Source organism: Leuresthes tenuis, unplaced genomic scaffold (assembly GCF_036924035.1).
Source record: "Leuresthes tenuis unplaced genomic scaffold, fLeuTen1.0.hap1 SCAF_17, whole genome shotgun sequence".
In the NCBI taxonomy this organism is placed as follows: Eukaryota; Metazoa; Chordata; class Actinopteri; order Atheriniformes; family Atherinopsidae; genus Leuresthes; species Leuresthes tenuis.
Genome location: NW_027325371.1, coordinates 1,701,645 through 1,727,937, shown reverse-complemented (window position 1 = coordinate 1,727,937; position 26,293 = coordinate 1,701,645). Strand labels below are relative to the sequence as shown.

Here is a 26,293-nt window from a genome sequence, read left to right as displayed (position 1 = left end):
GGAGGCGGAGCAGCAGGAGCTGGAGCAGCAGTGCCTGCAGGAGCAGTGGCTGCCACAGGAGGAGCAGGAAGTGGAGGCAGTGCAGGAGGAGTGGAGGACTGGGAGGAGAGGGACACTCCTCTCCGCCAACTGGAAGCTGTGGAGGGGGAAGAGAGGGACGCAGCGAGGGCCCCTCGAGCCATCGATAACCAGTACTCCTTCTTCTGATGAAGGCGTGGCCCGGAGGAGGAGTGTGTGTGCGTCTGAGTGAACGTGAGATTGGATGAGGCGGCGTCCATCATAGCCATTCATAACCAGTATTTTTGTTTTGTTAGCGAGGAGGAGGAGGAGGAAAGTACTAACACTATTAGAGACAGAGAGAGAAGACAAAGCAGGCGGGTGAGAGCAGCTTTTCAACACTAACTAGTGCTACATTTCTTTTAGCTTTCAGCCAGAGAAGCTCTTTGTTTGCCGGTGCGCCTCACAGCAGTGAAGCCAGCAGACCCAGTACCTCAAAGTGGTCCTGCCAAGACAGCACATGCTAGCCAGAGGCCAAACGTACGGACATTTCTACTGTGGGAACGGACCCAAAGCAGCCCACGTTCGCTGGTGCTCAGACTCCACCTGTGAGCCGCCGCAGGTAATCCGTTAGAGACAGAAAAAACACGTTTTCTGCTTTGGTACCAGCGCGAGACGCAGGGAAGGGTCAAAAGTGCGTCCTCAGGAGGAATCCTCCATGGAGCTGGTCCCTCGTTTTCTGTTTTTAGATGTTCTCATTAACAGGCTTCTCTGTTTACTCAGTCATTCCCACAGCATGAAAAGGTGAATGAGAGCAGCTCTGAGGGCGTTTAAAGAAGTCCTGACACTCTGAGGACGTTTAAAGAAGTCCTGACACTCTGAGGAGGACCTTTAAAGAAGTCCTGACACTCTGAGGAGGACGTTTAAAGAAGTCCTGACACTCTGAGGAGGACCTTTAAAGAAGTCCTGACACTCTGAGGACCTTTAAAGAAGTCCTGACACTCTGAGGAGGACGTTTAAAGAAGTCCTGACACTCTGAGGAGGACGTTTAAAGAAGTCCTGACACTCTGAGGAGGACGTTTAAAGAAGTCCTGACACTCTGAGGACCTTTAAAGAAGTCCTGACACTCTGAGGAGGACCTTTAAAGAAGTCCTGACACTCTGAGGAGGACCTTTAAAGAAGTCCTGACACTCTGAGGAGGACGTTTAAAGAAGTCCTGACACTCTGAGGAGGACGTTTAAAGAAGTCCTGACACTCTGAGGAGGACCTTTAAAGAAGTCCTGACACTCTGAGGAGGACCTTTAAAGAAGTCCTGACACTCTGAGGAGGACCTTTAAAGAAGTCCTGACACTCTGAGGACGTTTAAAGAAGTCCTGACACTCTGAGGAGGACCTTTAAAGAAGTCCTGACACTCTGAGGAGGACCTTTAAAGAAGTCCTGACACTCTGAGGAGGACCTTTAAAGAAGTCCTGACACTCTGAGGAGGACCTTTAAAGAAGTCCTGACACTCTGAGGACCTTTAAAGAAGTCCTGACACTCTGAGGAGGACATTTAAAGAAGTCCTGACACTCTGAGGAGGACCTTTAAAGAAGTCCTGACACTCTGAGGACGTTTAAAGAAGTCCTGACACTCTGAGGAGGACCTTTAAAGAAGTCCTGACACTCTGAGGACCTTTAAAGAAGTCCTGACACTCTGAGGACCTTTAAAGAAGTCCTGACACTCTGAGGACGTTTAAAGAAGTCCTGACACTCTGAGGAGGACCTTTAAAGAAGTCCTGACACTCTGAGGACGTTTAAAGAAGTCCTGACACTCTGAGGACGTTTAAAGAAGTCCTGACACTCTGAGGACGTTTAAAGAAGTCCTGACACTCTGAGGACGTTTAAAGAAGTCCTGACACTCTGAGGAGGACCTTTAAAGAAGTCCTGACACTCTGAGGAGGACCTTTAAAGAAGTCCTGACACTCTGAGGAGGACCTTTAAAGAAGTCCTGACACTCTGAGGAGGACCTTTAAAGAAGTCCTGACACTCTGAGGACCTTTAAAGAAGTCCTGACACTCTGAGGACGTTTAAAGAAGTCCTGACACTCTGAGGAGGACGTTTAAAGAAGTCCTGACACTCTGAGGAGGACCTTTAAAGAAGTCCTGACACTCTGAGGAGGACCTTTAAAGAAGTCCTGACACTCTGAGGACCTTTAAAGAAGTCCTGACACTCTGAGGAGGACCTTTAAAGAAGTCCTGACACTCTGAGGAGGACCTTTAAAGAAGTCCTGACACTCTGAGGAGGACCTTTAAAGAAGTCCTGACACTCTGAGGACCTTTAAAGAAGTCCTGAGACTCTGAGGAGGACCTTTAAAGAAGTCCTGACACTCTGAGGAGGACCTTTAAAGAAGTCCTGAGACTCTGAGGAGGACCTTTAAAGAAGTCCTGACACTCTGAGGAGGACCTTTAAAGAAGTCCTGACACTCTGAGGAGGACCTTTAAAGAAGTCCTGACACTCTGAGGAGGACCTTTAAAGAAGTCCTGACACTCTGAGGAGGACCTTTAAAGAAGTCCTGACACTCTGAGGAGGACCTTTAAAGAAGTCCTGAGACTCTGAGGAGGACCTTTAAAGAAGTCCTGACACTCTGAGGACCTTTAAAGAAGTCCTGACACTCTGAGGAGGACCTTTAAAGAAGTCCTGACACTCTGAGGACGTTTAAAGAAGTCCTGACACTCTGAGGACCTTTAAAGAAGTCCTGACACTCTGAGGACGTTTAAAGAAGTCCTGACACTCTGAGGAGGACCTTTAAAGAAGTCCTGACACTCTGAGGACCTTTAAAGAAGTCCTGACACTCTGAGGAGGACCTTTAAAGAAGTCCTGACACTCTGAGGACGTTTAAAGAAGTCCTGACACTCTGAGGAGGACCTTTAAAGAAGTCCTGACACTCTGAGGACGTTTAAAGAAGTCCTGACACTCTGAGGAGGACCTTTAAAGAAGTCCTGACACTCTGAGGAGGACCTTTAAAGAAGTCCTGACACTCTGAGGAGGACCTTTAAAGAAGTCCTGAGACTCTGAGGAGGACCTTTAAAGAAGTCCTGACACTCTGAGGAGGACCTTTAAAGAAGTCCTGACACTCTGAGGAGGACCTTTAAAGAAGTCCTGACACTCTGAGGAGGACCTTTAAAGAAGTCCTGACACTCTGAGGAGGACCTTTAAAGAAGTCCTGACACTCTGAGGAGGACCTTTAAAGAAGTCCTGACACTGAGGAGGACCTTTAAAGAAGTCCTGACACTCTGAGGAGGACCTTTAAAGAAGTCCTGACACTCTGAGGAGGACCTTTAAAGAAGTCCTGACACTCTGAGGAGGACCTTTAAAGAAGTCCTGACACTCTGAGGAGGACCTTTAAAGAAGTCCTGACACTCTGAGGAGGACCTTTAAAGAAGTCCTGACACTCTGAGGAGGACCTTTAAAGAAGTCCTGAGACTCTGAGGAGGACCTTTAAAGAAGTCCTGACACTCTGAGGAGGACCTTTAAAGAAGTCCTGACACTCCGAGGAGGACCTTTAAAGAAGTCCTGACAGAGGAAGTTAAAGGATTAGGTCATTTAACCAGCCGGAAACTTACGGTACGGTCGATAAGTCAGAAACTTTTACCGTTACTGTTGAGGGATGGTTCATCCGCTCAGTTTCGGGGAAGAGAAACCGCCTCCTGACCTGCTCACACTAACGTTTACGGCTTACCCAGATGGTATTTAACAGTAACTCCTGAAGAGAAGCTCTCTGGATGTCCACCGCAGCTGTTGTTTGTTTCCTGGGAGGACAACTACTTCTTCTACTGACTTACAGCGAGCGAGGCGGCCTATAGCGCCCCCCTCAGGCGACAATCACCAGCCCAGTGTTCCTGTACGTTTTTAAATGATTATTGGGATAATGGTGAAGTGAGACTCGGACTAAATGTGCCGCAGAGACGTTTTACTGAGCTGGACTCGGAGCTGGAGTCCAGCCGGCGGCTTCCTGTGGTCAAACGAGTTGATTGGATGTGTCCCAGCCCCCCCTCTGATGGCAGGTTACCGTGGTTACTTCAGTCACTACACGTCCTTCCTCTTGACTCCGTTTAACTCTTAGGTAAACGTTCACCTTTCTGACTTGGTTAAAACGGCCTTGATGCGATGCCGACGCCACGTTTGGCGGCAGAACCGAAAGGTGGCGCTGTAGCTCCGCCCCCTGGACCGGAGGACGCAGCACGCCTGAACCGACGGTACTTTCAGATCAACTGCTGGTACGTCTGACAGAAATGTCTCTAAAACACAGGTTAAAACAGAGTAAAGCGACACCATGACGGTATATTTACTAAGACTATTGATCAGTTATAAGCTATAGCGCTTGGGTTGCCAGGTCTGGTACGAATTCAGCACTCATGTTGACCAGCATACATAAAACACTCTCAGTTGATCATTTAGTTGAACTTGTAACACCTTTAAAGATGCTTCTAATCTTTATATAACGCCACAGGGTGTCATTAGGAAGTCAAACCAAAGAAAAACACTACTAACATGTGAGATTTTAACCAGCTAAAAGCTCCTTTTAGCAGAATTCTGACCGATAAGTGATTCAAGCTCCTCCACTGTGAGAATTTGTTGCTCTTTACGTTTTACTTTCATTTCAAACGAGTGCATTTTAAGCTTTTTGTTTTGTTTTTCACACGTATAAAAGTAATCACACCCTCCCTGTTCTGCTCTGAAAATGTCAGCAGATCCACAGAGGGGCTGACGAGGTACGCTGGAGGCCTTTTAGTTGAAGAAAAGGACTTCCTGGTTGTGCGTTCACGCGCCTCAGAGCCAGAATTAGACGTTTTTTGAATGGAGTCTGGTGTGTGGCCACCAGGGGGCGCTTTGGGTCCGGATCAGGCAGGAAACATTTACCTCAGCAGCTTCTCTCAGTCTTTCTCTCCGTTTGTTTCCTTTCAGAGAGGAACGGTACCAATAAGAACAGCCGGATGGAAATAATGTTATTAATGACGGTCAGAATAGTATTAAGCCTGTTTTATTTTGTATGCCTACTCCATGTAACACTTGTTCCGACTCCATCTTGTGATTCCGTTCTTTGTGCCTTTTTTATTTTGGGGGTTAAAGAAGGAAGCTCCCTCTGTTCACGCCGTCTTCTCCTCCTCGACCTCAGTGTTCGTTCATCAAGAGTTAAAATTATAGCAGAAAATGTGGATGAAAATACTTTTTCTACTCGTGCCTTTCTGTGTCTGTCGTCTGGTCATCAGCCTGCGTTCCTGTCGCTCTTTCTCGGTTCCGTTTAGCGCTCGCCACATAAGCGACCCGGTCTTTTCTTTGCACCTTCGGACCCCCGTCATCCTGTTCTGTGTCCTTGTCTCAGTTTCAGAACTCTTTGTGCCTTTCTCTGTCTCTTTTCTCTCTTTGCTGGGACCGTGTGTTGAGGGCGGGCAGAGCGGTCTGCCCAGCCCGTGTGGTTAGTTTCAGGTACTACATTGAATTTAATGATAATGATATAATATAAATATAGTGAAACATGCGGGCTGGTGTGTGTGTTTTTCTTTAAGTTTCATACACTGTGACATAAAGGAAGCAGAAAAACTGCCTTTTAACAGGAAGAAACCTCCATCAGAACCAGAACCAGGAAGGGTCCATCTGCCTGGACCAGCTGGGGCTGAGAGGACAGGAAAGAGGGGACAACAAGCAGCGTAACACCAGGCCAGAGACACCTGCTGAGAGAGAGAAACACAAGTTAATGACAGCAATGATGTCAGAGGGAGGAGAGGTGCATCATGGGAGCTCCCCCAGCAGGCTGGGCCTATAGCAGCAGAACTATGTACATGGAGTCCTGATCAGCTTCATTTCTTTATGTTCCTGTAACCTTTAAAGTGTCCTGATCAACAGTTCTGCAGCTTTCTGAAACCTTTAAAGTGTCCTGATCAACAGTTCTGCAGCTTTCTGAAACCTTTAAAGTGTCCTGATCAATAGTTCTGCAGCTTTCTGAAACCTTTAAAGTGTCCTGATCAATAGTTCTGCAGCTTTCTGAAACCTTTAAAGTGTCCTGATCAACAGTTCTGCAGCTTTCTGTAACCTTTAAAGTGTCCTGATCAACAGTTCTGCAGCTTTCTGAAACCTTTAAAGTGTCCTGATCAATAGTTCTGCAGCTTTCTGAGACCTTTAAAGTGTCCTGATCAACAGTTCTGCAGCTTTCTGTGACCTTTAAAGTGTCCTGATCAACAGTTCTGCAGCTTTCTGAAACCTTTAAAGTGTCCTGATCAACAGTTCTGCAGCTTTCTGAAACCTTTAAAGTGTCCTGATCAATAGTTCTGCAGCTTTCTGAAACCTTTAAAGTGTCCTGATCAATAGTTCTGCAGCTTTCTGAAACCTTTAAAGTGTCCTGATCAATAGTTCTGCAGCTTTCTGAAACCTTTAAAGTGTCCTGATCAACAGTTCTGCAGCTTTCTGAAACCTTTAAAGTGTCCTGATCAATAGTTCTGCAGCTTTCTGAAACCTTTAAAGTGTCCTGATCAACAGTTCTGCAGCTTTCTGAAACCTTTAAAGTGTCCTGATCAATAGTTCTGCAGCTTTCTGAAACCTTTAAAGTGTCCTGATCAATAGTTCTGCAGCTTTCTGAAACCTTTAAAGTGTCCTGATCAACAGTTCTGCAGCTTTCTGAAACCTTTAAAGTGTCCTGATCAACAGTTCTGCAGCTTTCTGAAACCTTTAAAGTGTCCTGATCAACAGTTCTGCAGCTTTAGGATGCAAACAAACAGCAGATGATCACCTCAGATTTAAAATGACACTCATTTGTCCCTCATTTTGTTAAATTCTGGTTAGCTCTACGCGTCTCTTTGGGTCCACAACAAAACCTTCTCCTGGTGTTTGGTTCCCGCTCCAGAACCATGGCACTTAGCAGCTGAAGGAACTCTCTCTTCAGTTAATTTCAGTTTTATTTAAACAGTTCGAAATCGCACCAAAGATGCAGTTCAGTCCGATCAAAGATAATTGATTACTTTCCAAATGAGTCCAGTTCATACAGAACCAATTAAAAACAGGTTAAGGAAACCAACAGATTAACTGAAACTTCTCTCTGATCCAATCCCCGTCCTGAGCTGCACGAGGCGACTGTGGAGAGAAAAAAACTCCCTTTTAACAGGAAGAAACCTCCATCAGAACCAGAACCAGGAAGGGTCCATCTGCCTGGATGGCTGATGGCTGATCTTTAAGAAGTCTGACCTGTCATTCTGATTTTGGCCGATACCGATTTTTTTTAAAACATATATAACTGATACTGTCAGGTGTTATAAGGTCAGTCTGACAGCATACACCTTGATGTCCCAATACTATTTTATAGAAAAACATTGAATGATACCCATGAAACAACACAAACTTGTTAACAGCACATGAGGTATTCAGCCTTCTCTCAGGCAGAGAAAAAGGGAAAGTGGCTGATTTTCGGACATTTGTGGAAGTAAATGAGATCGGTGGTTTAAAAAAGAATCGATGGATAAGATCGGTTTCACATGCAAGTATCAGCCGATTGCCGATCACCCAAAATGAAGGGAATCGGGCCTGCCGATCGATTAATGCACCTGAAGGTCACAGTCCTTCACATGGTGGATCTTCCTCAGACAGGTAAACAGCTCTCACCTCGACAGGCACATGGGGCCTGGATAAGCTGCCCAGTGTGAGCAGCACCTCAGCTAATTTCCAGCTTAAACTCCCCAATAACTCAGAATTGAAGAAGCCTCTTAAATAAGGATCGAAACCTTTATAAGAACCAAGAAGAAAAAGTCTCAGTGACCTCATTGAAGCTCTTAGGATCAAATTGTATTGGTAAATTTGTCAAAAAAATGGTAATTTTGTTATCTTTAATCGGCCTGTCGTTGGTTTAAAACCGAATTTATTCTTTGTAATTTGTAGATGAGTTAAAAACCGAAGCAAAACAATCCCCAACGTGATTTTCATGACGTGACTTCCAGAGAGGCGGATTTGGAGAAACTGCCCGGGTGATTTGTGATTGTCATCGGGCCCGACCAATGGAATCATAGGTCACGAACAAACTGAGTAAAGGTTGTCCAATCAGATGCTTCAGTGTAGAAGTAGGCGGGGCTTCCGATTGCTTTGTTCGTTCCATGACTCCGCGGAGTCCGGCTAATTCTGACGCGCTGTTGAAATGCGTCAACATGAGCACCTACACGTTCGCTACATCACAAGGGAATGTGAATTTAATTAGGATTAAATGTCTGTGCTGTACACCTGAAGCATTTTGTTCGGTTTTCTGACACCTGGAACCAGCCCGTGTGTTAGACCCCGCCCGCCTCGCAGTAGCACGGGTAAGGCTAGCAGCTAACCGAGCGCTCCCGGCGCTGGGTTTTGTTGTTGTTTTTCTGCGGCATATCGTGTTCGGCCTGTCAAACTGTGTGACTTTTCAGTGGGACGACGCGACCGGATGAACAGGGATGCACATGACTAAAAAGTATAATTTACACCCTCAGACTCGCTCAGCTGTCAGTTTGTAGTGATGCCGGCGCGGTTCGGTTCGGCTGTTGGTAGCGCTGAACGTCTTCGCCAAGCTAGCGCAGTTAGCTTCGTCAGCTAGCTGCATTATTATTGTGTACCAAACAGCGCGAAGCTCTGACTTTAAGAGAAACAGTGAGTGGTAGCTAAGTGTTGTCCGTGTCAGCCTGTAAGGCGCTGGGGTGAATGTCAGAGAGGTCGCTGTGTTTCCTGTTCTTGTTCTTTGTGAGGGAGCTGACAGCCTGCTTTCACCTTTTGTAGGACCAGGAGCACAATGAAGCCACCAGCCCAGACCCAGGCAGCTCCTGTCAGCAGCTCTGTGAGTACACACGGTGCACAACAAGCTCCTCCGGTTCAGGGACATTTAAAAGGCAGCTGGTGTTCACACGGAGCTCCTGTTTAAGCTGGAAGAAATGAGGCAGAAATAAACAAAAGAAGGGGCTTTAAATGGGGCCTGGAACTTCAAGTCCGAATAACTGTGATTCATTTAGCTCCAAATACTCCTAAATAACTCTAAAGATGTAGTCCAATTAATACAGAACCAATTTAAAAAAGAGTCCCTTGCAAATGGAAACCAACAGATTCCACTGAAACTTCTCTCTGATCCTGAGCTGCACGAGGCGACTGTGGAGAGAAAAAACTCCCTTTAAACAGGAAGAAACCTCCATCAGAACCAGAACCAGGAAGAAACCTCCATAAGAACCAGAACCAGGAAGGGTCCATCTGCCTGGACCAGCTGGGGCTGAGAGGACAGGAAAGAGGGGACAACAAGCAGCGTAACACCAGGCCAGAGACACCTGCTGAGAGAGAGAAACACAAGTTAATGACAACAATGATGTCATCTGTACATGGAGGGAGGAGAGGTGCATCATGGGAGCTCCCCCAGCAGGCAGGGCCTATAGCAGCAGAACTATGGGATGTTTCAGGCTCACCTGAGCCATCCCTAACTATAAGCTTTATCAGAAAGGAAAGTTTCAGCCTGATCTTAAAGGTAGAGAGGGTGTCTGCTTCCTGAAGCCAAACTGGCAGCTGGTTCCACAGAGAGGGGCCTGATAACTGAAGGCTCTGCCTCCCATTCTGCTTTTAGGGGCCTGATAACTGAAGGCTCTGCCTCCCATTCTGCTTTTAGGGGCCTGATAACTGAAGGCTCTGCCTCCCATTCTGCTTTTAGGGGCCTGATAACTGAAGGCTCTGCCTCCCATTCTGCTTTTAGGGGCCTGATAACTGAAGGCTCTGCCTCCCGTTCTGCTTTTAGGGGCCTGATAACTGAAGGCTCTGCCTCCCATTCTGCTTTTAGGGGCCTGATAACTGAAGGCTCTGCCTCCCGTTCTGCTTTTAGGGGCCTGATAACTGAAGGCTCTGCCTCCCATTCTGCTTTTAGGGGCCTGATAACTGAAGGCTCTGCCTCCCATTCTGCTTTTAGGGGCCTGATAACTGAAGGCTCTGCCTCCCATTCTGCTTTTAGGGGCCTGATAACTGAAGGCTCTGCCTCCCCTTCTGCTTTTAGGGGCCTGATAACTGAAGGCTCTGCCTCCCATTCTGCTTTTAGGGGCCTGATAACTGAAGGCTCTGCCTCCCCTTCTGCTTTTAGGGGCCTGATAACTGAAGGCTCTGCCTCCCATTCTGCTTTTAGGGGCCTGATAACTGAAGGCTCTGCCTCCCATTCTGCTTTTAGGGGCCTGATAACTGAAGGCTCTGCCTCCCATTCTGCTTTTAGGGGCCTGATAACTGAAGGCTCTGCCTCCCGTTCTGCTTTTAGGGGCCTGATAACTGAAGGCTCTGCCTCCCATTCTGCTTTTAGGGGCCTGATAACTGAAGGCTCTGCCTCCCGTTCTGCTTTTAGGGGCCTGATAACTGAAGGCTCTGCCTCCCGTTCTGCTTTTAGGGGCCTGATAACTGAAGGCTCTGCCTCCCGTTCTGCTTTTAGGGGCCTGATAACTGAAGGCTCTGCCTCCCACTCTGCTTTTAGGGGCCTGATAACTGAAGGCTCTGCCTCCCATTCTGCTTAGATCTCATCAGAACTCTGGCTGCAGGGTTCTGGATCAGCTGGAGGCTTTTCAGAGAATCTGTGGGACAGAACAATAATAAAGAATTACAGTAGTTCAGTCCTGAAGGAACAGATGCATGGAGCAGTTTCTCTGGATGTTCCTGATTTTAACGACATTACGAAGGTGAAAGAAGGCAGAAACCTGTTTTATAGTCAGAAGTCAAGTAAAAGTTTGACTGGATTGAATTTAATGTCATTACAGACGGTCTGAACCGGTCTTTAAACATCCCAAATTCTCTGGATTTGCAGGTTTTTGACGGCGTCTACAACAATGCCCGAATGCTCCACTTCCTCACAGCGGTGGTGGTGAGTACAGCTGATTTAGTTTGGACCTGAACACCACAAACACACTGAAAACTCCTCCCTGCTGCTTCCAGGGCTCCACCTGCGACGTCAGAGTGAAAAATGGCGCCGCGTACGAAGGGATCTTCAAGACGCTGAGCTCACAGGTAAAGTTTAACAGCCGATGTCCGCAGAAATCCTCCAAACTGCTCGTTTAACCCGTTCAGTCCTTCCAGATACAACCTGAGGCACGTTGAACAGAAGATGGCAAAGAAAGGGTTGGAAGAAATGTTGCTTTTAGGAGGGAACTGTCAGGTTTTATCAGCTTTAATCCAGTTTTATCAGGTTTAATCCAGTTTTATCAGGTTTTATCAGCTTTAATCCAGTTTTATCAGGTTTTATCAGCTTTAATCCAGTTTTATCAGGTTTTATCAGCTTTAATCCAGTTTTATCAGGTTTTATCAGCTTTAATCCAGTTTTATCAGGTTTTTATCAGCTTTAATCCAGTTTTATCAGGTTTTATCAGCTTTAATCCAGTTTTATCAGGTTTTATCAGCTTTAAATCAGGTTTTATCCGTTGTTTTATCAGCTTTAATCCAGTTTTATCAGGTTTTATCAGCTTTAATCCAGTTTTATCAGCTTTAATCCAGTTTTATCCGGTTTTTGTCAGGTTTTATCAGCTTTAATCCAGTTTTATCAGCTTTAATCAGCTTTATCCGGTTTTTGTCAGGTTTTATCAGCTTTAATCCAGTTTTATCAGCTTTAATCCAGTTTTATCAGGTTTTATCCAGTTTTATCTGTTTTTTATCAGGTTGTATCCGGTTTTTATCAGGTTTTATTGAGTTTTATCAGGTTTTATCCAGCTTTGTTTCTTCCTGCTGGGAAGAAATAAAAGATAAAAACATGCTTAATGAGATGTGAAGCTGCAGAGCTGGAACGTGACATCAGATAAGACGCGCTGCGTGTTCTCTGGTTTCCAGTGTGAGCTCGCTGTGGACGCCGTTCACAAACGGAGTGACGGAGGCGGAGGTGGAGGAGAAGGTGGAGGACAGTCCTCGCCTCCAAAGATCGAAGACATCACCGACACGATGATCTTCAGCCCCGCTGACCTCGTCACCATGACCTGCAGAGACGTCGATTTGAGCTTCGCAGTCAGAGGTAAACAGGCCCCTCCCACAGGCTCCTCCCACAGGCCCCTCCCACAGGCTCCTCCCACAGGCCCCTCCCACAGGCCCCTCCCACAGGCTCCTCCCACAGGCCCCTCCCACAGGCTCCTCCCACAGGCCCCTCCCACAGGCTCCTCCCACAGGCCCCTCCCACAGGCTCCTCCCACAGGCCCCTCCCACAGGCCCCTCCCACAGGCTCCTCCCACAGAGTAGCGGAGGACTGACGCTGCCAAAGCAACATATGAAGCTAAAATTAAATAAAGGATGAAATAAAATGCTTTGATTTGGAACTTTATTAATTTCGGCTCATATTAACGTTAATTTACTTTATTTCAATAAGAAAACATCTAATTTCTGTCTCTGTTCCTGTATTTACTTCAGTTTCAGATCACTTACTTAGTGAACTCACCGTATTTTAATGATTTATCTGACTTTAAGTGTTTCTGTGTTTGTTTCTGATTAAAACGTTGTTATCGGGGCAGAATCAGGAGGTTAGACGCAGGGACCGTTTCCACCGGGCAGCGCTTTGTTTGCTGTGTCTGACTGAGGCGGATTTTCCTTCTTTCCGCAGACGCCTTCACCGACACCGCCATCGGCTCGTCACGGCTGAACGGCGAGCACCGCGAGAAGGTGCTGCAGCGGTGGGACGGAGACGGAAACGAGGAAAACTTCGATCTGGAGTCGGACGCAGTGAGTTTTTTAGCTTCCTGATAGAACAACCTTCCAGAGAACTGAAGGTGAACGCCATCGCTGGTCTGTCCGAGCGCCGCTTTCACCCGTTTTTATCAGAAGATAGATTCTGTCTCTGCTGCTTGTTGTCAGTCACACGCTGGTGATGTCATCACAGGCCTGAGTCACACGCTGGTGATGTCATCACAGGCCTGAGTCACCGCTGGTGATGTCATCACACGCTTGTGATGTCATCACATGCCTGAGTCACCGCTGGTGATGTCATCACAGGCCTGAGTCACGGCTGGTGATGTCATCACAGGCCTGAGTCACGGCTGGTGATGTCATCACAAGCCTGAGTCACCGCTGGTGATGTCATCACACGCTTGTGATGTCATCACAGGCCTGAGTCACCGCTGGTGATGTCATCACACGCTTGTGATGTCATCACAGGCCTGAGTCACCGCTGGTGATGTCATCACAGGCCTGAGTCACCGCTGGTGATGTCATCACGCAGTCAGCTGGTCTGCGGCGGCCCGGATGACTTTCCTGTTGTTTTTCAGAGCGTTAAGAGATTAAAACTCGAGCAAAATTGAACGTGTGAAGTTCTGCTTTGAGTTTAAAGGTCAAAGGTTAATTTCCTCCTGATTTTCCCCGTCAGTCTAACGGATGGGACGCCAACGAGATGTTCAAGTTCAACGAGGAGACGTACGGCGTGAAGTCCACCTACGACTCGAACCTCTCCTCCTACACGTAAGCTGCTCTTTCAGCTCAGAAGAGTCTTTGTTTCGTCCAAATTAAAGAGGAAACTGAAGCTGGACGGATACTTTTCTGCTGTTTTTAAAAGTTATTCTGCAATAAATGAGCTTTTTATTATTATTTCTGCTGCTATTCAGACTTTTAGAAAGACTTTTCCAGCAAAATGAGCTGATTTCACCCAGAAAAACGCGACTCTTAGTTCACTAAATGTATTCAAAGTCATCTGAACCTGCTTTATTTCTCCTAATTTTAGGTTTTAATGCAAAAGGTTGTTTTTTCCTGATGATCTGAACTGTCAGAGGAACCAGTTTCTTCTTCAGGTTTCTCCTGTTTGCTGATATCTGAACAGCCATTAATGAGACTGTCACACTTTATTCTAGTTTTTAGCTTATTTCTATCACATAAATGAGACTTTCAGTTAATCGTGAACTCACTTGGATCCGATTTCTTCTTCATATTTATATTATTTTTATATTTCCAGCAGGATGCAGCCATAAACTCGTCTGTATTGTCCTGATTTAAGAAGAACATCCCTTAGAAAATGACTCATTTCACTGTAATTTTACTGTTTCTCCGTCACTTTTGGCCTATTTGTGACGGTTCTGATGCTTTTAGCTGTTAACTGTCGGCTCGGGAAAGCAGGAATGTTTCGGATCAGCAGGTAGTTTGTTCCACAGATCTGATTAAATCTCGGTTTATAAGAACATTTCTCCTGATAAATCCAAAAATTTTCTTATTTCAGCAGCAAACGTTCACTTTAAGGCTCTAATCTGTGAGAATAAAACCACTCAAAGTCCGTTAGAAGCTGTGTTTCTGTTGTTTTTAAGGCTTTTCGAATGAATTTGACGCTGTTTTCCCGTTAAACGGCTCGCTTCACGGGGTTCTGTTGGGTTTTGTGTCCCAGCGTGCCCCTGGAGAGGGGGAACTCCGAGGTTTACCGGCAGCGCGAGGCGCGAGCGGCTCGGCTGGCCAACGAGATCGAGAGCAGCCTGCAGTACCGCCGCCGCGTCTCCCTGGAGAACGAAGAGGGGCGAAGCGAGGAGGACAAATACAGCTCGGTGGTGCGTGAGCGGGAGGAAAAGGGCAGCCCCGGGTTCAGCAGCAGGTACCAGTCACCTGAGAACCGGTTAAATAGCTTCAGGGCGGTTTTTGGTCTGAGTTTCAGCTGAAAACGGATGGAGCAGAGCTCAGTTTAACCCGTCTCGCTGCTGTTTTCCAGGGAAGGTAAATACGCGCCGCCCCAGAGGACCCGAGAGGTCGTCAGGGGCGGAGCCTCCGGTCGGACCGCGGCGCCGGCTGCCTCCAGGCACCCGCCGCCCAGCTCCCCGTCCCCCAAACCGCCGTCTGACAGGAGCAGCCCGATGTCCGCCAGGACCGCCTACTCTCCCCACCAACCGCAGAGCAGCCCGCCCTCCGCCAGCAGCCCGCCCTGCACCAATCACGCGCCCCCACAGTCTCTGCCGCACGCCGCGGCGCCGGCCGACACTCGCTCTGTGAATGGAGGTAAGTTAGCGGCGTTAAAGCAGCCTGCGACTCCACGGGTTGGGCTCCAGTTCTGGTTGGAAGCCAGAATCCAACTGAGAACCAGTTCTTTCTGTTTCAGCACCAAAAGCAGGGCTGTGCTGGCACCAGAACCAGAATTAAGCTTGAATCGGAGGGAAATTAATCTGTGTTCTGAGTTTATTACGCTGAGGAAACGCTGTTCTGGACCACATGGCCCAGAGGGAGCCATGTGCTGTATTCAGCCTTTCAGGTCCAGCTGCTGATCAGCCGGATTAATATTGATTTCTTTTTCAGTTTCATCCAGAATGTCTCCGAAATCGCAGAGACTCCCGAGTAACAGAACGCTGCGCACCCCAAACCCTCAGGCTTCCTCTGCAGGTACGATGCTCGAATGCTAACGATGCTCACAGGCTAACGAATCTCACAGGCTAACGAATCTCACAGGCTAACGAAGCTCACAGGCTAACGAAGCTCACAGGCTAACGAAGCTCACAGGCTAACGATGCTCACACGCTAACGAAGCTCGAATGCTAACGATGCTCACAAGCTAACGATGCTCTCAGGTTAACGGTGCTCGAGCGCTAAGGATGCTCACAGGCTAACGATGCTCGCAGGCTAACGATGCTCGAGCGCTAAGGATGCTCGCAGGCTAACGATGCTCGCAGGCTAACGATGCTCGCAGGCTAACGATGCTCGCAGGCTAACGATGCTCACAAGCTAACGATGCTCACAGGCTAACGATGCTCGCAGGCTAACGATGCTCGAGCGCTAAGGATGCTCACAGGCTAACGATGCTCAAAGGGCTAACGATGCTCGCAGGCTAACGATGCTCGCAAGCTAACGATGCTCACAGGCTAACGATGCTCGAGCGCTAAGGATGCTCACAGGCTAACGATGCTCGCAGGCTAACGATGCTCGAGCGCTAAGGATGCTCGCAGGCTAACGATGCTCACAGGCTAACGATGCTCAAAGGGCTAACGATGCTCGCAGGCTAACGATGCTCGCAGGCTAACGATGCTCGCAGGCTAGCGATGCTCGCAGGCTAACGTAACTGCAAAGCGAGTCACGAAAGTCTTTTCCAACCCGTCCTCCGCCTGCTGTGGAGCTAAAGTTTATCCCTCCCCCCTCCAGGGTCACGACCTCAGAAAACAGAAGCCCCTCCCCCAGATGCTGGCCCCGCTTACCTGGACTCCTCCCCTTCTGCTGTCACCACGGCAACCACCACCATCAAGCCTTCTGGTCCCACCCCGCTCTTCCCCATTGATGGTGAGACTTAATTTTTAGACAGAAAAACTGCTTTTCTGGAAGTTTTATTTGACTTTTTACAGTTTATTCAGTTTAAAAACCTGAAAAATGTCAAAGATCATCTGATGTGGTTCATCCAGAGGACGAGAAAAGGTCAAAAGAAACGCTGTAGCTCGTCCTCGGGTTGGATCGGTTGAGATAAAGTCAATTTTTCCTGTCCAGAAGCTCTGATTTCCTGTAGATCTGATCTGAAACACTCGTGATTTGACCTTTAACCTCCTCGTCTTCCTGCAGTGAACGAAATCCTGAGCTCAGCCGCTAAAGAGCGAACAGAGAGTCAGTCGGGTCCGCCGGAGGGGAAGAGCAGCAAAGGTAAGAGGCTCTCTGTGGCTGTCGCTCCAGCATCTGTACAGCTGTTGGTCTCTGAAGCCGCTGATCCTCTCCTCCCAACAGCTCCGTCGGTGCAGCAGAGAGCCCAGCTGGAGGAGCTCCGCAAGTTCGGCAAAGAGTTCAGGGTGAGGCTGCGGGGGGGTTCGGCCGGGTGGAGTCACAGCTGGGGCTAAAAGAGCCAAAAAGCACCTTTTCAGGGCGTTTTTAGCCTAATAACACGTGATTCTAATGTTTAACACAGGTTTAAAAGGTTTAAAACCAGGGTTTGTTGCTGTTTGTTACAGTTCGGCCGGGTGGAGTCAGAGCTGGGGCTAAAATAGCCAAAAAGCACCTTTTCAGGCCGTTTTTAGCCTAATAACATGTGATTCTAATGGTTAACACAGGTTTAAAAGGTTTAAAACCAGGGTTTGTTGCTGTTTGTTACAGTTCGGCCGGGTGGAGTCACAGCTGGGACTAAAATAGCCAAAAAGCACCTTTTCAGGGCGTTTTTAGCCTAATAACATGTGATATTAATGGTTAACACAGGTTTAAAAGGTTTAAAACCAGGGTTTGTTGCTGTTTGTTACAGTTCAGCCGGGTGGAGTCACAGCTGGGACTAAAAGAGCCAAAAAGCACCTTTTCAGGGCGTTTTTAGCCTAATAACATGTGATTCTAATGGTTAACACAGGTTTAAAAGGTTTAAAACCAGGGTTTGTTGCTGTTTGTTACAGTTCGGCCGGGTGGAGTCACAGCTGGGGCTAAAAGAGCCAAAAAGCACCTTTTCAGGGCGTTTTTAGCCTAATAACATGTGATTCTAATGGTTAACACAGGTTTAAAAGGTTTAAAACCAGGGTTTGTTGCTGTTTGTTACAGTTCGGCCGGGTGGAGTCAGAGCTGGGGCTAAAATAGCCAAAAAGCACCTTTTCAGGCCGTTTTTAGCCTAATAACATGTGATTCTAATGGTTAACACAGGTTTAAAAGGTTTAAAACCAGGGTTTGTTGCTGTTTGTTACAGTTCGGCCGGGTGGAGTCACAGCTGGGACTAAAATAGCCAAAAAGCACCTTTTCAGGCCGTTTTTAGCCTAATAACATGTGATTCTAATGGTTAACACAGGTTTAAAAGGTTTAAAACCAGGGTTTGTTGCTGTTTGTTACAGTTCGGCCGGGTGGAGTCACAGCTGGGGCTAAAAGAGCCAAAAAGCACCTTTTCAGGGCGTTTTTAGCCTAATAACACGTGATATTAATGGTTAACACAGGTTTAAAAGGTTTAAAACCAGGGTTTGTTGCTGTTTGTTACAGTTCGGCCGGGTGGAGTCACAGCTGGGACTAAAAGAGCCAAAAAGCACCTTTTCAGGCCGTTTTTAGCCTAATAACACGTGATTCTAATGTTTAACACAGGTTTAAAAGGTTTAAAACCAGGGTTTGTTGCTGTTTGTTACAGTTCGGCCGGGTGGAGTCACAGCTGGGGCTAAAAGAGCCAAAAAGCACCTTTTCAGGGCGTTTTTAGCCTAATAACACGTGATATTAATGGTTAACACAGGTTTAAAAGGTTTAAAACCAGGGTTTGTTGCTGTTTGTTACAGTTCGGCCGGGTGGAGTCACAGCTGGGACTAAAAGAGCCAAAAAGCACCTTTTCAGGCCGTTTTTAGCCTAATAACATGTGATATTAATGGTTAACACAGGTTTAAAAGGTTTAAAACCAGGGTTTGTTGCTGTTTGTTACAGTTCGGCCGGGTGGAGTCACAGCTGGGGCTAAAAGAGCCAAAAAGCACCTTTTCAGGGCGTTTTTAGCCTAATAACATGTGATTCTAATGTTTAACACAGGTTTAAAAGTAGAAAGATATCCTGAATTTGCCGGTATTTGATTGGTTCGTTGCATCATGAGGAAGCAGAATTAATAATGTAGTTTACTGGAACACCTGGAGGTGTCGTTGGGTTTTAGATTTTGTTGTTTTCCAGGCCTGGAAAAGTAAGGACAGGTTTTGGAAATGTGTTCAGATTGATTTTCCATTAAAAAAAGTCATGATTGATCAGTTTAAACTGCGGCTAACGCTAACGGCTAACTTATCTGGAGTTCTTTAAAGCTTCTGTAGAGACAAGAAAAGCTCTGAGAATAACCCTGAAAATCAGTCGTAGATCAGATTGATCCGAAACCTTCAGATCGATCGGAAACCTTCAGATCGATCGGAAACTTTCAGATTGATCTGAAACCTTCAAGTTGATCGGAAACTTTCAGATTGATCTGAAACCTTCGGGTCGATCGGAAACCTTCGGGTCGATCGGAAACCTTCGGGTCGATCTGAAACCTTCGGGTCGATCGGAAACCTTCGGGTCGATCTGAAACCTTCAGATCGATCTGAAACCTTCGGGTCGATCTGAAACCTTCAGATCGATCTGAAACCTTCAGGTCGATCGGAAACCTTCAGGTCGATCGGAAACCTTCAGGTCGATCGGAAACGTTCAGGTCGATCTGAAACCTTCAGATCGATCGGAAACCTTCAGGTCGATCGGAAACCTTCAGATTGATCTGAAACCTTCAGATTGATCTGAAACCTTCAGGTCGATCTGAAACCTTCAGGTCGATCGGAAACCTTCAGGTCGATCGGAAACCTTCAGATTGATCTGAAACCTTCAGGTCGATCTGAAACCTTCAGGTCGATCTGAAACCTTCAGGTCGATCGGAAACGTTCAGATCGATCGGTTTATTCAGCTGATCGATCGCTGCCTGGCGCTCTGAGCTGAGGATCCATCCCAGCTCGCCTCTCACCTTTCTTCCCGTCTGTGTGTCAGCTGCAGCCCAGCGCTTCTCCCACAGCGAGCACGCCGTCTGCAGATCCGCCTCCAGAGTCCTCCGGCCCGCCTGACTCCGCCTCCTCGCCTTCCTCCTCCGGTCCACCCAAAGCCGCTGCCGCTTCTGTCAAAGATCTGCATCCCGCCGCCGAGGCGGCTCCTCCCACCTCCACGCCGGCAGCTCCACCCGGCGGCTCGGCGCCAGAGGGGCCGCAGGCCGGCGCCACCTCGCCGGCGCCGCCCAGCAGCGGGGAGGGGGCGTGTCCAGAGGGCGGCGAGGCGGCAGACGCTGCCGTGTGAGTAACGACCGAAGACCCGAGCAGCTGATGCTGGGATTCTGCTGGTGGTTTAATTCTGTTTTCCTCTCCAGGAAAAACTCGACGCTGAATCCAAACGCTAAAGAGTTCCTCCCGATTAAAGCGAGCGCGGCGCCGGTGAGTTCCGCCGCCACACACGGTACAAAGCATGCAGTCAGGTCAGCTGAGCGCCGTTTCACCCCGTTTCCCCCCGGTGTGACAGAAACCTGCGGCAGGCCCCACGCCCCCCCGCCCGGCGCCGCCCAGCCCCTCTGTGGTCCTCCAGCCTCCGGGTCAGCCAGGAGGGGGCGCCATCTACAGCGGCCCGTCGGGACACTACCTGTCCTACATGTCGCCGATCCACATCCAGGGACACTCCATCCAGGTGAGCGTCTCAGTGTCGGCGGCGCCGAGCGTCTCGGTGTCGGCGGCGCCGAGCGTCTCGGTGTCGGCGGCGCCGAGCGTCTCGGTGTCGGCGGCGCCGAGCGTCTCGGTGTCGGCGGCGCCGAGCGTCTCGGTGTCGGCGGCGCCGAGCGTCTCGGTGTCGGCGCCCACAGAGCGAGTCGCAGCTGATGTTAACGCGTTCTTCTCCTCCTCAGCCTCCTCAGGTGTATCAGTACACCATGTCCGCCGTCAACCAGGGCAAATACCCCCGACCCAAAGGTACACGCTCCTCACATGCGCTCCTCACATGCGCTCCTCACATGCGCTCCTCACATGCGCTCCTCACATGCGCTCCTCACATGCACGTCATTTCACACACGCCTGACACCGTGTCAAACCTAGAAAAACTGATTCCAGTGATCTGCAAATCCTGGGAAACTTTATTCCACCGAATACACGACAAAACGCACAATAATCAGAAAACACTGAAAAACAGCTTTTTTCTGTGTTTTCCGTGTTTTTTTTGTTTCTCTTTTCCGTGTTTTTTCTGTTTTTCTGTCATTATTGCACGTTTTTCTGGGTTTTTTTACGTGTTTTTCTGTCATTACGTGTTTTTCTCTTTTTTTTACGTGTTTTTTTCGTTTTTTACGTCTTTTTCTGTCATTATTACGTGTTTTTTCTGTTTTTTTTTACGTGTTTTGTCATTATTACGTGTTTTTCTGTTTTTTGTCTCTCTTTTTTTCACGTGTTTTTCTATCATTATTACGTGTTTTTCTGTTTTTCTGTTTTTCTCTTTTTTTACGTGTCTTTTTTCGGTTTTTACGTGTTTTTCTGTCATTATTACATGTTTTTTCTGGGTTTTTTTACGGGTTTTTACTCGTGTAAAAGTATCAGTCAGAACACTGTTCTCTCTGTCCAACAGAGTTCCTGAACATTAGTGATTTAGTTCTTTTTCAGGTCTTAAAAACAAAAAGTACTAACTGATTTCCTTGTTTTCTAAAAGCTAAAAATCCTCATTTCTAACTTTGACTCATTTTTAAATCTGAATCAGTTGCTGCATGAAGGACTGATTCAGTTTCAGCGTCAGACAGTTTTTAGGAACCTTAAGAGAAGGCGGGGTGCAGTGATGTCACAGCAGTGATGTCACAGCGGTGATGTCACAGCGGTGATGTCACAGCAGTGATGTCGTCTGTAGGCCCTGAAAGCAGAGCTGATGATAGAGTGTCTTCCTGCTGTTTTAGGCCCGGTTGTGGGTCAGCGCCCCGACCATCACGCCTCCTCCGGGTCCCCGATGCTCTCAGCTGCAGCCTCGGCAGCTGGACCCCCCCTGGTGGCCTCGCCGTACCCCCAGTCCTACCTGCAGTACGGTCAGGTGATCCAGGCCATGCCGCCTCACTACCACGGACAGGTCAGCAGAGTTCTGATCGGGAGCTTTCCAGCTTATTGATCCTGATAAAGTTTAACTTCTGCAACGAGTTCCTGAACCTGTGGAAACTTTGTGTTTGCAGGCAGTTTACTCGATGCTTCAAGGGGGCGCGAGGATGCTGACATCTGGGGCCCCTCATCAGGCCATGGGCCCCCCGGGCCCCCAGTACCCCAGCCAGGCTGAAGGTCAGGCCATGTATGGTAAGTATGGTTCCTCTGTGAACTGAGGTCAGAGGTCACAGCAGGAAGTAAAGGGCATGTTGTCCCATCAACTGAGTCACTGAGCTCCTCTGTTTACCTGCTAAAGTCTCACAATCAGAAGCTAATCCGTCTTCCAGAGTCCAGAGGACTCAGGTAATGAGTGGAGAAGCTGCTCTGTTAGCTTTGGGTGGATGTTAGCGGTTAGCCAGGGAGGATCTGAGGTGTTTTATGTGGTCCCAGGTGAGTTTTACGAGCTTTAAGGAGGCGGTACTGTCAGGGTTCGGTGGCCCTGAACAGGGTTTAACTCTAACCAATCAGAAACTGCTCTAACTGATGACATCACAGGTGCCTGCCACGCCCTCACTCTGCTGTGTGCCTCTGCAGCTCAGTCCTTCTCTCATCACACGGGCCCCATGCACCACCCTCAGCCCTCCAGCACCCCCACCGGGACCCAGCCGCAGCCCCAGCACTCGGCCCCCAGCCCGGGACACGCTCAGGTGGGTGCCGCCGGCGCAGCATCAGCTGATCGTCCGCCTGCCTCTGCTGGGTCCTGATGAGCTTTGTTTGTTCCCTGCAGGCGGCTCAGGGCGGCCCGCAGCCTCAGTCCATGTTCCACTCGGCCGGGCTGTCGGCCCCCACCCCCCCCAACCTGCAGCCGGGCCACAGCTCGCCGCAGGCCTCCTTCACCATGCAGGGCTACGGCCTGCCCCACCAGCCCCTGCCCCACGGCTTCACCTCCATCAGCCACCTGACGCAGGTAAACCTTCCCTGCTGCATCGTTACTGTGACTCACCTGTCTCACCCGTCTCACCCGTCTCCCCTGTTCTCACCCGTCTCACCTGTCTCCCCTGCTCTCACCCGTCTCCCCTGCTCTCCCCCGTCTCCCCCGTCTCCCCTGCTCTCACCCGTCTCCCCCGTCGTATGTAAGCCGTTTAACGTGTTCACCTCCTCCTCAGCTCCCAGCCCAACAGCTCAAATTAAAAGCTTCACATCACTTCTGATTCTTCTTTCTCCAAATAAAACGACCCATAAAGACTCGTCAGCTGCAGCCAATCAGCTGAGAGAAAGAACCCGTGAATTATCATCAGACCTTCGAATCAGACACACTTCGAACGGCCGGAGAAGCACCTGCCGACTCACCGGTTGCCACGGTGACTGAATCTTGTTCTGGAAACACAGAAAGACTTTGTTGATCTGTGTTTCGGAGCTTTTATGGCAGGTTAAACAGTCCCATCTCTGCCCAAAGTTTGAGGGAACATTTCATGCTTATTGTCTCTCATTTAATACAAATATTCTCCTTTTCTTCTTCTTCTTCTGTTCTTTAAACTGCAGCAACATGAACATTACTTATAAAGCATCAAGGATCCTGTTCCTACTGATTATTCTCCCACTTCCACAACTACTTTCAGCACCAGATAAAGCGGATAAAAAGCATATCCCACCTGTCCACCCATCAGGAAGGGCATGACTGTATTTTTCTCTCATTACTCGAACAGCTTTGCAGAAAACTGAGAAAACCTGTGAACTTCGGCCCACTGGAAATGCATTAAATGCATGAATAATGGCCAAAAGCAGCCCAATAACTCGGCCATACAGCATCACAGAGACATCATTCAAAGTTTAAACAGGACAGCAAAGACTCAACTTTAACTGAACTCAAGGGTTTGTTTTATATAATTTATAGCTTTGACACAACAGCAGTTTAAGTTTTAGGAAGATTCAGAACTCCTCTCACTCTGTTTTAGGGTTAGCTCCAAATTAATCCCAAAATCACTCAAACAAACTCCTCTCACATCCAACATGTCTGCTGCACCTTATAGATTATACTGCAGAACGTAGGTCTTCCTGTCCTCTTTCACCCAAAGCCAGCATCATTGTGCTCGGCCTCACGGTTTTCTCCTAAATCACCTCTGAGTGCAGAGAGCGACCATTCAGGCCGCCTCATGTGAGGCTGATTTTAAAGCTTTTTTTAAAAATACCGTACATGAGAGCAGAATAAAAATGACACCGATGGCTTCTGTCGTCCCTCCTGATGCTCACAGCTCAACAATATTTCAGATATGACTCGTAGTCTTCAAACAGCGACTGTCTGTTTGAGTAAAACACCAAGGTCCCCCTGTGCTCCTCTGCTATGACACACAGCTGTCTCCATAGCAACGGATCAGCTGCTGGTCCTTATAAGGGCAAAGCCAAGATGGCCGCCCTGCTACAACCGGCTTCCACCAGAGTTAAAGTCCCAGAAATGTTCTCCTTTTACCTGCTGCTCATTTCCACCTGTTTAAGGTCTTTTATGTCGCCTTTCAGAACAGTTTCTGACTCTTCGGCGCCTCGTCAGTCCGTCTGAGACGCCTCAGAAACAGCTGACCTGTGACCTGTGTCTTCTCCACAGATCCCAGGAGGCGTTTCAGGACCGCACCACGCCGCCGGACACGGCCCGCAGCCCGTCATGCTGCACTACGCCCCGCCGCAGCAGGGCGGCGCCTCCAACCCCCAACACGGCCCTCCGCCCCAGCAGGGGGCGCCACAGCACTTCTACATCGGCCCGCCTCAAGGTGAAAAGGAAAATCAGAGTATAATCTGAGCTAAAACTCACATTATTTCATCAGAAGTCTAGGAAACGAAGGTTTAACAGAAACTATGGCAGAGAAAAGTGAAAAGATTCATTTTAACCGGTTTAACAGAACCAGAACCAGTCCAAGGACGCCGGTCGAGCTCAGGCTGCACTCAGTACTGAAGCCACACCCAGAAACAGCTGCTGTGTCCACATGTTCAACCACATCACTGCTCAGATAAGGAGAATAATCCAACTGTAGCTGTAATCCAGTTCATCTCAGTGTGGACCCGCTGCGTGATGAAGTTTGGAGTAAAACCACAGAAATAAAACCACAGAAATAAAACCACAGAAATAAAACCATAGAAATGCACAGAAATACAAAGAAATAGAGAAATAAAACCACAGAAATAAAACCACAGAAATAAAACCACAGAAATAAAACCACAGAAATAAAACCACAGAAATAAAACCACAGAAATAAAACCACAGAAATAAAACCACAGAAATACCCAGAAATAAAACTACAGAAATACAAAGAAATACAAAGAAACAGTCCTGCTGCGCCGCTCATCGAGCACCGAACTTAGCCGGACTTTAGCCTAAACCAGCTCTGTGACACTTCTACTGGGACCAGTTCCTCGACATGTATGACTGCTTCAGGGTCACAGCAGCAAACTCTGTGTGAAGTTAGCCGACTGTCACAGAGCACGGAGTGAATAAGCTGTGCTGCAGGGGGGCGTGTGGATGAAGTGGGCCCAGTAGAGTGCCTGTGTAGAAATCCCTCCGTTAGCTCTCCTTTAGCTGCAAGTAGCCACAGAACAGCAGCTATGAGCTAACAGAGCTATGAGCTAACAGAGCTATGAGCTAACAGAGCTATGAGCTAACAGCAGCTATGAGCTAACAGAGCTATGAGCTAACAGAGCTATGAGCTAACAGAGCTATGAGCTAACAGCAGCTATGAGCTAACAGAGCTATAGCACACGTTCATTCATTCATTCTTCTTAAAGTATTGGTGAAATAAAGACAGATAATGCCTTATTTAGAGGCTGCATCCTCTAAGCCCCGTTCTCTCCGTTATATGGATCTCCAGTTATCTAAATATCTTCTGAAGGACGCCGACTTTCACCAAACTGTTCTCGGTGAGCAGATGAACGTATTTCATGCAGAAATAAGGTTTAAAAATACCGGAGTTCCCCTTAAACAGCTGTTATTTCACCCTGTTTCTGAGAAAAAACACAAAAAGTAACAGAAGTGAACCGTCCTGGAGCCAAATCCTTTAAATCTGTCTTTATCTTTATCAGAAATAAGGTTTAAAAACACCGGAGTTCCCCTTTAATGTGGAGCCGTTAGCCGTCAGCTAGCTCAGATACACACAGTAAACTGCTGAAAAGCTTTCACACATACAGTTCATCTGAAAGCGTGCGTGTGCACGTGCACGTGCACGACAGCATTCAGTCGGTTTGTGTGACACAGTTTCATTTCATGTGTGCATCTGAGCTGATTCTGAATAAAGCCGACTTTAACGGACCGACTCCTGCAGTAAAACGGGTCAGAGAGTCCTCCTAAAGGCGTGAAACCAAGCTGAGACACGTGCACGACACGTGCACGACACGTGCACGTCACGTGCACCACACTGAGCCCGCTGCAGTGGTGCAGAAACGCCTCTGAAGGCAGCTCCTAACCCTGTGCTTCTGTCTGTTTTCTGTGCTCCAGCTATGCAGGTTCAGGCTCACCACTCCCAGCAGCTGGCCTTCCACCCGTCTGCCAACTGAGGCGCCGCTCAGGAGGGCCGCTCAGGAGCGCCGCTCAGGAGCGCCGCCCAGGAGCGCCGCCCAGCAGCGCCGCCCAGCAGCGCCGCCCAGCATTCCCGCCTCCTGACATCTAACTAACACGTCCTCGTTTTTATCCCCATCTTTTAGAGACGCCCACAGACGACTTCAGCTCGCGAGGAGTTGGAGTCGAGCGCTTTTGGACTTTTTTACATACAGACTGTTTTCCACGAAGCTGGACTGAAGACGGTGGAAAAATGGTGGAAACTTTCAGAGCGAGAGCAGTGGAATCATTGTTTTTCTCCCCGTCCCTTTTCTGTCTTTTCTCAAACAAAAACC

The 26,293-nt window shown here is 48.2% G+C and overlaps 1 protein-coding gene across 4 annotated transcripts; it reads left to right on the top strand.

Moving 5' to 3' along the window:
- The first annotated feature begins 8,093 nt into the window (after window positions 1-8,093).
- On the top strand, window positions 8,094-26,051 carry atxn2l (ataxin 2-like). Of its 4 annotated transcripts, none has more exons than XM_072368476.1 (23): window positions 8,094-8,311; window positions 8,757-8,814; window positions 10,792-10,848; window positions 10,920-10,991; window positions 11,805-11,982; window positions 12,562-12,680; window positions 13,321-13,412; window positions 14,323-14,523; window positions 14,638-14,921; window positions 15,216-15,299; window positions 16,053-16,187; window positions 16,461-16,538; window positions 16,620-16,681; window positions 19,326-19,621; window positions 19,696-19,759; window positions 19,845-20,006; window positions 20,221-20,284; window positions 21,247-21,413; window positions 21,514-21,631; window positions 22,016-22,128; window positions 22,209-22,388; window positions 24,021-24,183; window positions 25,899-26,051. In XM_072368476.1, exons 2-23 carry the CDS (start codon window positions 8,770-8,772, stop codon window positions 25,955-25,957), a joined length of 2,793 nt encoding a protein of 930 aa, XP_072224577.1. In that variant the 5' UTR covers window positions 8,094-8,311; window positions 8,757-8,769; the 3' UTR covers window positions 25,958-26,051. The 4 variants fall into 4 exon arrangements, with proteins under 4 accessions (XP_072224577.1, XP_072224575.1, XP_072224574.1 ...); XM_072368474.1 differs by lacking the exon at window positions 8,094-8,311 and adding an exon at window positions 8,329-8,454 and having other exon boundaries at window positions 19,332-19,621; XM_072368473.1 differs by lacking the exon at window positions 8,094-8,311 and adding an exon at window positions 8,330-8,454.
- Window positions 26,052-26,293: the final 242 nt, after the last annotated feature.

Excerpts from the sequence above, each read along its gene's own strand:
- atxn2l (XM_072368473.1), top strand. Across the intron at positions 19,622-19,695 it reads GAGGCGGCAGACGCTGCCGT|GAAAAACTCGACGCTGAATC; the intron begins GTGAGTAACGAC and ends TTTCCTCTCCAG. Across the intron at positions 20,007-20,220 it reads TCCAGGGACACTCCATCCAG|CCTCCTCAGGTGTATCAGTA; the intron begins GTGAGCGTCTCA and ends TCTCCTCCTCAG.